We start from the raw sequence: 12311 nt of genomic DNA, 5'->3' as shown, positions 1-12311 counted from the left end.
TGCTAGTTAAGATTTTAAGCCATAATGGCTCGATCGGCTACATGTAAGTCATATTAATCATTCAAAGTTAATTCAACTTAACGATTAAGGATGCTACGTTCATTACATGCATTTTATGGAACATAAAATTGTGTTGGTTTGTTCATGGATAAATATGTATTTAGTCATTTAAATTTGGGATAAATTTTTTTTATTTATTACTTTTTAGATTAATAGGTGAGTTGAAGTTAGCTTTGACCTGTCAAATTAAGTAATTTCAATTAATTTGAAGATGCTTGAAATAACATTTGAAATTTCTATCCATTGAACAAACCGAAACCCCTCCTTTGTTTATAATCAATTGAGACCAGAGTTTGGTTGTATTTTTATAAGATCATGGATTTTGTAATGTATCTTTCCTTTTTGTCGTAGGCATATCATGTGCAATCATTATTATTCTTTGCGAACAAACAATATTAGTGTTTTTTTAGTCCTAATCTTAATTTCTAATACCTCAAATGGAGGAACTTGTTGTCCCACTCTGCCTCATCAGCCATCACCAACTCCGATTTGATTTTTTCCCCCTCCAATCAAATGCAAGTAAACCAACCATCTTTGATATCTACAACATTACAACCATCAGGGTAACAATTAAGAACTCAATAATTTGAAATTATATCAAAAAATTTATACACTTTAAATTTTAAAATGAAAGCTTAATTGTATTTTTATGTCAATCATTTCATGATTTTATAAATTTTATCAAATTTTTTTGAAATTGAACATTTTATCACCTAATTTTAAATATTTTGTACATTTTGACACTTTAAAAATTGATAGTGTAACATCTTTAGTTGATTGCTGATATAACACATTTATCGTTGATATAACTTTTTTTTATATGATTTATTGATCGTTAAATGTGAAGTGTTGTTATGAAATATGAATGATGATGTTATATATGCATTTGACAACATGCTATAATAAAAATTAATATATCTTATCAACAATCAATTAATAATATCGAATAATTAACAAATTGATAAAATATGTAAAGAATTTAAAAGTTGGATGAGAAAATATATAATTTTAAAAATCAGGTAACAAAATCCACAAATTATTAAAGTTTAGGGTTAAAAAAATGTAATTAAATTCAAAAATAAATTAAACTTCTTAATAATTATGCCAAGAACAACGTTGAATAGAAAAACCTAGAAAAAAAACACTAACTAACTAAAGCAAAGTTCATTTAAGTGACCAAAAATTCTTACAAGTCTTAAGACCAAGTTTGACTTCTCCTTGCTCATAATAAACCCATCATAGTAGCTAGCTATAACTTAACTCTCAATCCTTAGCATAGTTTCCATAGTTGAAATATGACAAAACACATGTAGCCATCTAATAAGACCACCCACACATTTCTCCAAACTCACTCCTTTCCTCACCTTAATTCACTCACTCACACACTCCCACTCGGTTCCTCCCCCATTATTTTTCTTTTCCATCCAAACATGTCCACCACTCACCCAAACCTAGCATCATCCACTCTCTTCTTTCTCTCAATAATTCTCCTTTCTTTCCCAACAACAACAAAAACCGATAACCCATGTGCATATCCATGTTACCCACCACCCATCGGCACCGGCACCACCACTCCCACAACTCCTGCCACGGTGACTCCGGCACCCCCTCAACCGGGGTTAACATATCCACCACCTTCCGGGTCATACCCTTATTACCCAACACCACCTTACGGCGGCGGTGGCGGCGGAGGTGGCGGCGGTAGTGATGGTGGTTTTGCTACCCCTCCACCACCGGACCCTATTCTACCCTACTTTCCATTCTACTACAGAAAGCCTCCTCACATGACACAAGACAATTCAGCATCAACCACTTTGAAGAAATGGACATGGATGGTTGCCACTACTAGTATATTTTCGTCTTTGCTTCTTCTCTCTCTATAATTCTCTTCAATCATCACCAAAATCTTCATGTACTCTAAACTTTTCTTTCCTATGAGAATTAGTGCTTGTTAATTTAATCGTAATTTATGATTTATTCACTTTTGTTTTGTGTTTTTAGCAAGTGCCGTATCTAAGTTATTACTTCAAATTGTTTAACATTGGTGTTTTTGATTAAATTTTTATCTAGAACATAAGAGTAACAATTAAAAGTACTACTTTATTATTATTATTATGGAACCACATGATAAGAGAGTTATATTCCCTAATTGTACACAATTTAAAAAATTGTACCTACCGTTGTGGTGTGGCTGTGGATTTTTATGAACATGTAGTTCTGCAGGGGAAGGGGAAAAGCAGAGGAGATATGATTGGATGAAATTTGGACTTAGAGCTTGTAAACACAGAAGAATAAAAAGATAAGAACTCTTGAAAATTTTGCTTGGTGATGTAAAGTAATTAATTGATTAATTGAATTGATGTTAATTTTGTGCATTTTTGTCTGAATGCCATATTTATTAGGATTGTGTCACAGCTATACACCTCACCTTCTTTGGATGGTTGTATGTTGTCCTTCTTTTCCTTCTATTTTCCTTCACTTTCTACTTTTGTTGTTAGTACTTAATTTTATATGGGAAATATTTTTTATACATTTTAAGAGAGAAGAAAGAGATCAAAAGTCAAGAGAAAAATTGATGTAGTAGGTAATATAATTAAGAGAGATTAAATTAAGTATAAGATAAATATAAAAATTGCAAATGAAGTAAATTGAAGTTAACATTATATATATCGCTCTCTTTAAACAAAAAGAAGTAAAGGCATAAAGTGTGCCACTTTTTTCTTCTGTCAATAAAAAATGTAATGCTTTAGTCGTAAGAATTTAAAATTAAATCAAATATTGTTGGAATTGTTGAATCAAATAGGTATTACACACACCATCTTTCAAGATAAATAAATATAAAAGAGCAGAAGAAATAACTTACAAAGGACACATCATTACATAAAATTATGTGATAATAGATTTCCTTGAGAAGCCTATTTTGGCATAATAAATGGACATAAATATTTTCTTAAAATATATCAAATTTTGAAAATATTGAGTAAGGCGTTTACTTGACCTAACATAATCTCTTCTACGGTCTGATGGGAGCAAAAATGATGAAAATGAAGACTAAAGTGATGTATATAGAAGCATTATTTGACCTTGCTAAGGTTATGACAATACATGGAGTTGTTGAATCAAAGATTGATGGCAAGGAAAAATGACAAACTTGATGGCAGGGAAAAATTACAAACGTCTTAATTTATCCCAAAGAAAAAATTTTCATTTTCAAATTTTTAAAATTTTGAAATTTTCAAAATTAAAATTTTAGGAACGTCAAATAGAAATTTCAAATATCTTAAAAATTTGATCATGATTATATATATATATATATATATATATATATATATGAGGGGGTTATAATAATACTGGTGTAACTTTTACTAAGTGTTACACCGCTCAATAATTGTATATTAAATGTGAATTTTGTAAATTCAACCGTTAAATTAAAAGTTCATATCACTTAGATGATATATACCAAATTTTATATTAATCCAAGATGATTTGATACTTCATTTTTATAAAACAAAATTGACATAATATATTCATTTCAAAATATACTAAAATATGAAACACTTTGATCACCTTCAAATTGTTGTTCAATTTTAACAAAATTTGATATACACATATAACGTGATATGAACTTTTAATCTAACGGTTGGATTTACAAAATCACATTTAATATAAAATTATTGAGTGGTGTAACACTTGGTAAAAGTTACACCGGTATAATTATAACCCTATATATATATATATATATATATATATATATATATATATATATATGCACTTATTCTCATGTATCCCTCTGCTTGTATGTGGTTTAGGAGTGAGCATAATTCTTCGATCCGACCAAAATCGAAGCTATCCGCGTGCAATTTTTCACTTCGAACGGTTAATTTCAGATTTTCGAGATTCCAAATTGATTGATTTGGTTGGAAATGGGTTTTGTCGATCGGATTTGGGTTTAAATATTTGAATTTGTTGGTATCCAAACCCGATTGACACATAACAATTAAAATTTAAAAGGTATGTCATTGAGTTATTTCTTATAGTTGTAGAAATTAGAAAGCCTAGTAGTGTCGCAGTTGTCGCTAGTGCAACGAGAGTAGTCGTATCATATGAACCCAAACACAGTTCATTTATCTTCGTCTATCACCACATAATCGTTTACTCCTCTCTGCCTACTACCACGAAGACGATATGCTTGTCTCCTTCTAATACCATGAAGAACAGGTTTGTTTGTCTTCTTCTTCTCTTGCATCATTATTAAATCTTCAATAGTTTAGTTGGCATTTTTGTTTGCACTGATTAAACCGACTCGACTAAACCAAGACCCGACCAACCCGAATCCGATAAACTTAAAATACTGTAACGGTCAAAAATTGACTATTTTTTTTTTTGGTTTGGACTAGACCGAATATTTTTTACCCGAACTTGTCTGAACTCGCCCCGTGCTCAGGCCTATGTGATTACCCATATTTTCAATATTTTTAGTGTGACACCCTACTGCGAATATATTTATTAAATGTAAAAGAGACACTCTTGTTTCTTTATATTTTAAAAAATAATAAAAATAAAAATAATAAAATAAAGGATCATTTAAGAAGTGAGACTAATTTAGATAATGTAATTGAGTAAGTTAGAAGAGGGTATAATTTATAAAGTTAAAATATTTCAAGAATTGAATATACAAAAACAAAGAATTCTTTTTATATATAGGTATAAATATTTGATAAAAAAATTTATTAATTTATATATCTAAAAATAACCCTCAAATTTTCAGAATTTATTTCGCAAGTAAAAACACCGCATTGGAAAAATACCATACACGGACTCTTATGAAAGTTTACTAAATCAAAATATTTCAACATTTCAGAGGTCATTAACAAATTAACTAAAATCTTAAACATGTATGAAAATAAAATCCCAAAGAAAATAATTAATAAGTTTTCCGTGAATGTCACAATTTATCAAGCTCACAAGACTAAATAAGAAATAGACTACCAACAAGACTGAAGGCCTAAGTCTCATCCCTATACCATCATCATCACATCCAGCAGGACATCATTTATGTAACAAAATTTATAGATGAAGAAAAAAAAGGGGTAAGATTCATCATACATCATACCCAAATATAGTATGTGAAGAACATACACACACCAAGTAATCTCAAACACATGGAAATGGTGCAGTACAATTATTTTTAACTTTTGTCTCATATGTATGTAGTATCAAGTCAAAATACGTGAGGTGAAAGACTCAAAGAAGGTATTTTATACTTTCATGAATTATTTTTAAAAATAATAAATGATAAAAATTATATAATAGTGAATGATTATTAAAAATATAAATTATTATATAGTAAAATTTAAATAAAAAATAAAAAAATTGTTAATTTTTGTAAAAAGATAATATAAAAATAAAGTTGTCCAAAAATATAAACACTAAATAAAATGATTCTTTTTATTAATAATATAAATAATAATATATTATTTATATATTATATATTTAATATATATATATATATATAGATATTATATTTATCTATAAAATTCAACCAGTGGTTCAATAATCTAAGTGGTAATTTATTAAGTACCTAAATCGATTCGTTTCAATTTTGATAACACTGTTCACCAATACATGTCAATTCATATAACTTTCTTAACAATAAAGAATAACTTGAGTAGAATCAAATTCAGAAGTTTATTTTACATTTTCTCATACAAGAAAATGTTATTTTACTCTCTCTATCTTTCAAAATAAAAGTAATTAAAAAAAATGCTCTAAATTCTAAATCATAAATTGTGGCTTCCCCTCCCCTTACCATCCCCGATGCATGGTGAAGTAGGCTATACAAGCAAATCGTAACATTCTGCAGTTATCATCCCTTAAAGTTGAAATCCCTTTTCAAAACATAAACTCTTGCTCAGGTACAATCACTCCACTTATTTTCATTGTTTTGGGATTCTCTTAACCCCTAATTGTACTAGTGCAAACTTCTCTATAAATTCAGTGATTTGCTATGAATCTATTCAATAATGTACTCGTCAATTACAATTTGAGAACCGATAAAATAAATCTCTTGCGAGAGAATAAAAACTAATTTTGTTTTGCACAGGCTGACAGCAGAGCTCGGTGGTGAAAGGTAGAAGTTGCATATGAACCTGACCCAAATGAAATAAAAGCTGTTTCTGTGTTCAGGCAATTGGGATTTGTAACCCCAGTTGGGAAAGTTGAATTCTTTCCAATAAGAAGTGACAAATTAAGCTGGTTCCAAGGTAATGAAACATGCACACCACTTGTTTGATCAAAGTCCATTCAGATGTTTATACACATTTATGGGTATTATTTTCTCTTCAGGTTCTGAATGACAATGCAACATCCACATTTTTAATTCCTACTTCTGAATAATGGAGTGCACTGTGTCATTTCCTTGTGTGCATTTTTTTCCGGTGGGAAGAGCTTGGTGCAACTACAGAAGAGTCACTTTAGCAGCACATTCAAAAAGGAGAAGAAGACCAGCAAAGGACAATCGCTATCGACCGCATCCCCAGCAACCTCCAGAGTTTGGTGTTAATCTATTCTTGAAGAAGCCTAGCACCACCTCTATACCAACTGAGGATAATGTGGATATCAATGAAGAGAATGATGAAGAGAAGGATGAAGATACTGAGGTTGTTTGGGAATCAGATGAACTTGAAGCTATCTCATCACTTTTTCAAGGTAGAATTCCACAAAAACCTGGAAAATTACATCGAGAAAGGCCTCTTCCTCTTCCAGTTCCCTACAAGCTTCGACCTGTGGGACTGCCTGCACCCAAAACACAAGTAAAATTGACAGCACCAGCTGTGGCTTTTTCTCGGGATTCTATGGCTAAGAAAGTGTATAAAAGTCCTAGTTTCCTAGTTGGGTTAGCGAGAGAAATAAGTAGACTTGGTCCAGATGAAGATGTATCTAAAATTCTTGGAAAGTGGGTGCAGTTCCTGAGGAAAGGGTCCTTGTCAATGACAATAAGGGAATTAGGTCATATGGGATGCCCTGAGAGAGCCCTGCAAACATTCTTATGGGCACAAAAACAACCTCATCTCTTCCCGGATGATTGGATTCTGGCCTCAACTGTTGAGGTCTTGGCCAGAAACCATGAGTTAAAAATTCCATTCAACATAGACCGGTATACTGGTTTGGCAAGCCGTTCTGTGTTGGAGGCTATGATTAAGGGTTTCATAAAAGTAGGAAAGCTTAGACTTGCATGGAAGGTTCTAGTAGTTGCCAGACGAGATAAAAGAATGCTGGATTCCAGCATTTATGCTAAGCTAATATTAGAACTTGGAAAGAACCCTGACAGACACAGGCATGTGTTGCCCTTGTTAGATGAACTTGGAGAACGAGATGAGTTGAATTTAAGCCAACAAGATTGCACCGCAATAATGAAAGTCTGCATTAAGATGGAGAAATTTGAAGTAGTTGAGAGCCTGTTTAGTTGGTTCAAACAGTCTGGCTTTCAACCGAGCATAGTAATGTTCACTTCTGTGATTCACAGCCGTTACACTGAGAAGAAATACAGAGAGGCATTGGCTGTAGTTTGGGAGATGGAGGCTTCAAATTGCCTTTTGGATCTTCCAGCTTATCGTGTAGTGATAAAGTTGTTTGTTGCTTTGAATGATCTATCTAGAGCCAAGAGATATTTTTCAAAACTTAAAGAAGCTGGATTTTCTCCCACTTTTGGGTTATACAAGGACATGCTTCAAATTTACATGGCCTCCGGGAGGTTAGGAATGTGCAAAGAGATCTGCAAGGAGGCTGAGATAGCAGGTTTCAAGCTAGATAAATATCTAGCGTCACACAGTTAGATAAATGAAGAACGTAGACTTTAAGAATCCTACATGCATTGTCATTGTTTGTATACATTCTTAATCCCTCTTTCTAATGTAATGGTTAGGTTCCTTTTGTACATTGACAAACATTACGAATATTTTTTACGTTGAAGATAATAATTTGGAATGTTTAATATAATATAGGAGAATTGACGACTATAAGCTGATAGCAACTAACATTTGTCGTTGTATGAATCCTTTAAGTAAACAATTGGTTCAAGTTAATTCTTTATCACTAGTTTTCCATCTGTTTTTATGGACTTCTACCCCTAAACAGTTGATCTATTTTGTGGTTGAATTGACCTGTTCACTCTACATTTTTTTTTTATCAGTGTGTAATATTTCCTGAATTTGAGTTAATGCATGAGTAATTAGCAGAGGACATTTTAATCTTGGTATAAGCCTATTATAGAAGAGAATCTTTGACTTGAATATTACATCATAACTCCCCTAATTTGTTGTGTCTTTTTTATACATTTTTTTTTTAATAATTTGATGCCACCTCTGATTAAGATTACTGTTTCAATAGAGGTTCCATGTAGGATATGTAAAGCGATTGGGCAGCTTTGCTGTTTTTTTTTTTCATGTATTTTTTATTGTTGGTTTGGAAGATATCTTTTCTTTTTGTTGTACTTTTCTTCCTATTTATCTAAATTTTAATTTTCTATAAAAGAAAAACCAATAACAGAAACTTATTTCCATTTTTTTAAAGTTTCGCCAGAAAAAAAATAACACAAGAAAAACTTGTTTTCATTGCGTTAAGTTTTTTCTCAAAAGAAAATATCAAATATAAACACATAAATTATAATTTTATTTAAGATAAATAATTTATACTGTAATACAAAATTATTAATTTATTTTTAAAATATTAAATTTTAATTTATAAATAAATATAGTAAATAAAAAAATTAAATTAGATAATAAATTAAAAGAATACCTAAAAACATTCATTATTAAAAAATAGTCCTTAAAAATGTTATCACACGATATAATCATTCATTTTTTATATTACATCCAATCCTAATTATAAGACCCAACTTAGAGCAATTGATTGTTTCCTTATATAAGATCAAATCCATATTATCTTATATATTAATTATTTTTAGACTAAAAGAACTCTCTAATTATAGTGTATCTTAATTTGATAAGTGTTCTTAAAAGAGTATGAACTCTAATAAATTAGAAGAAAAATAAGTATTAATTATGAGAGATAAATAACAACATACACACTTATATAGGATATGTACTATAATTTGTTAGAAGATATATGAGAATTAATTAAGAAGGAGAAGTAATATAAAAACAGTTCTAGAAGAAAAAGAAAGTATATAAATAGGACAAATTTATTATCATCAACTAAATTAATTACTTTTTTTTAATGTGATGAATTAGATAATTGAATCTTATATATATATAGGAATGGAAGTAGTATATATACATGAATTTTTATAAATTAAAATATTTTTTTAATCTTTATAGTTTCACTTTACTTTTTAGTTCATGTAATTAAAAATAGGTCTTTTTAGTCTTTACATTTATGCTTTTCAATCATTTTTAGTCTCTATAATTTAAAATAAATCATTTTAGTCCCTATACTTGCAGTTTTGTAATCCTTTTAGTCTCTATTATTAATTTTTTTACAACATTATTTGTTTTGTATTGACATAATAAAGGTCTTAAATTTTGTAAGGATAAAAAAAAAGTATCTCAACAGTAGAAGTTGCAAAAGAGTCACAAAATGTGTAATTTAGAGTAATTACAATAAAATAAATTTGTTATCAAATATATAGAATTGAATTACCTCTGTCGAGTCAACATAAAAGAAATAATGTTAAAATAAATAAATATGATAGAGACAAAAAAGATCTATCTTAAATTACGTGACTGAAAAAGATCGGAAAAAAAATAAATATAATAACTAAAAAAGATTAGGAAAAAATAAATATAAAGATTTTTATATATATTACTTTGGGCCAGAGGTGAGATTCAGTATCTCCAGCCCAAAAGAAGGTTCATGGACTGGATCACACATTCCCAACTTGGAACTGACAAACTTATATAACTCTTACCTCAAACAAACATGTAAGCACTTTCATTACTTCCTTAGCTACAGTTTGCCCTAAATTACATCTAATCTAGTTACTGTTCCAGCCACCAATTTAGTCCTCTGATAGTCTGATTCTTTCTTTTGCGCCGCAGATATCACTTACCCTCCTCAATTCTACCCCATAAAAACCCTAATTTTGTTCTGCAATAAACCCATTTCTTATGTGAAAAGATATATTGCTGCAGTAATGTTCCTTTTCTGATCTTGTGAGTACATTTGATTATTTGCATCATTGATGTTCTGCGTTAGGGTTTGAATTAATAAATCGGTAGGTCTGTTGGATTTTACATTGCGTCTTGGGTAATGGCAAGTCTAATTGTTTGTGTCTAGAGATTTTATCAACAATATTTTGCTTCATAAACTAAAAATCAAGTGCAAAGATAGTGCATATGATGGTTTACACTTGATCTCTGAACTTCAGGTAAGTTCTTATGTTGACAAGTTCATTCACTGATGCTTTTTCTTTTGCACGTGAATATAATTGTGTCAGGAGGGCAGAAAAATGTTTATAATGAAGATTGAAGACACTGTAATTTTGAAATATGTTAGATTTAAAGTTATTGCACTATCTGTTGTGTGTGTCTAACAGAGGATCTAGTTGTTCCTTCTGACATAAGGGGATGGGTTTAGGTTGAAATTGTGTAGGAGAAGTACTCACATTTAGTTTCTTACAGTGTCAAACATGATTTTTTTTTCCACTAGAGGATACCTATTGAGCCAAAAAGATTAAAAATTATTTCTGAATGGTGTGCTTCAGACTCATCTAAGCAAATCTTGCAATTATTGAAGGGGAGAGATGTTAATAACAGATTACAATATATACAGTACAGGAACTACTTTAAGAATAAAGTTAAATTTATCTCAATTTTTGCAGTAAAAGGAAAACTATTTTATTTATGTGGAACACTACTGTGTTGCTGAATTGAAGGTTCCTAGCCTGTATAGTATGAATAGAAATGCTTAAGGGGTGTTTGGGAAAGGGGAAGTAGAAAAGAAGAGTAGGGAAGAGAAGAGAAGTGTGTGGAATTTAAAAATTGAGTGTTGTTTGGGAAAGGAGAATTGAGGGAAAGTGTGAGGATGTTGATGTATGGAAATTTTAAGGAATTTTAAATGTATGGAGATTCAATTGTTTTTGTGGCTTATTGGTTCAGTCAACAAGTTTTTTTTCGCATGAGCAAGTATTTAGCTAACTCTTTAGTTAGTTAGTCATGTAGTTGTTACTTGTGCTATAAATAACCGGTTGTAACTTGCTCAAGATGATTTTTGATTTTTCCAGAAATTTTTTTTTCTCTTGTACTTGTAAATGAAAGATCTGTACACTTGAAAAAAGAAGTGAGATTGTACTCAATTGCAAGAGAAATTTTAATCCCAATGGCTGCCTTGGATGTAGAATAAAGGACATTGCTCTAATTCAAACCACGAAAAAATTCTTTAGTGTGTTTTTTTTTACTGCAAGGTTTTGATTCTGATCAAGGCTTTGGTACTGTTTTTCTGGGTTGTTAATCCAACAGTTTTAAATATTTTTATTTTAAAAATATTTTGTTTGACTATTTAAATTTCCTGTATTTTAAGTTCCTTGTTTAGATGAAGTATATTGATTTCCATTTGATGTAAAATTTATGTTTTGAATATTTATTTTAGAAAATTAGATTTTAATGAAAAAAAATGAACAAAAAGCATTATTTTAAACAATAAAAAATAAAATGCTCTGAGAATTATAAAATTTTGTAAAAGACAAATTATACCAAACTATTTTTTTGATAAATAATTAATAATATCAAAAATAAATATTATGCACTGAATATTTAGTGTTAACATAATTTGAGATTATAAAATTATTGATTAACAATATAAAAAAATGCTGCCAGCATTTATTATTAATAACTATAAACTTTTATCCTATCATTTATAAAAAAAAAAAAATACATTAACGAAGTGATGACATAGAGGTGTGGAAGAAGGGGTGACAAATGAGTCAATACAATTTGTCATTAACTCACAAAAAAAAAAGTCAGTTGGAATATACTGAACTTAGTTTAAAATTTCAACTCAATTTAATCCTCGTATGGTTGGGTTAAGTTATCATAATTTAAAGAAAATAAAAAAAGGTTATAAAAGGATAATATATAGATTCACGTACCAAATAAATAAAAATATAACAAAATAATGATTTAAATCAGTTAAAGCAGATTGTCTAGCACAAAGTGCGTGAATAATAATAATAATAATAATAATAAAATTAATAATAATAATAATAGTAAAATTAATAATAACAACAATAATAA

At 29.7% G+C, this 12311-nt stretch overlaps 1 protein-coding gene, 1 non-coding gene and 1 pseudogene across 2 annotated transcripts; all 3 read left to right on the top strand.

The window, feature by feature from the left end:
- The first annotated feature begins 1362 nt into the window (after nucleotides 1-1362).
- LOC109805220 (uncharacterized) lies at nucleotides 1363-2060 on the top strand (annotated as a pseudogene).
- Nucleotides 2061-5752: 3692 nt separating this feature from the next.
- EMB975 (Tetratricopeptide repeat (TPR)-like superfamily protein) lies at nucleotides 5753-8039 on the top strand. The gene is made up of 3 exons (XM_020366979.3): nucleotides 5753-5975; nucleotides 6164-6323; nucleotides 6406-8039. Exon 3 carries the CDS (start codon nucleotides 6456-6458, stop codon nucleotides 7893-7895), a length of 1440 nt encoding a protein of 479 aa, XP_020222568.1. The 5' UTR covers nucleotides 5753-5975; nucleotides 6164-6323; nucleotides 6406-6455; the 3' UTR covers nucleotides 7896-8039.
- Nucleotides 8040-10420: 2381 nt separating this feature from the next.
- Nucleotides 10421-10484, top strand: LOC114916329 (small nucleolar RNA snoR101). Its single transcript, XR_003804734.1, has one exon. It is a non-coding gene; the product is annotated as a small nucleolar RNA snoR101 (small nucleolar RNA).
- Nucleotides 10485-12311: the final 1827 nt, after the last annotated feature.

This window comes from Cajanus cajan, chromosome 3 (genome assembly GCF_000230855.2).
Source record: "Cajanus cajan strain Asha chromosome 3, NIPB_CcT2T_4, whole genome shotgun sequence".
Taxonomy (NCBI): domain Eukaryota; kingdom Viridiplantae; phylum Streptophyta; class Magnoliopsida; order Fabales; family Fabaceae; genus Cajanus; species Cajanus cajan.
The sequence above is the reverse complement of the archived record's forward strand: the minus strand, read 5'-3'. Positions and strand labels throughout refer to the sequence as shown.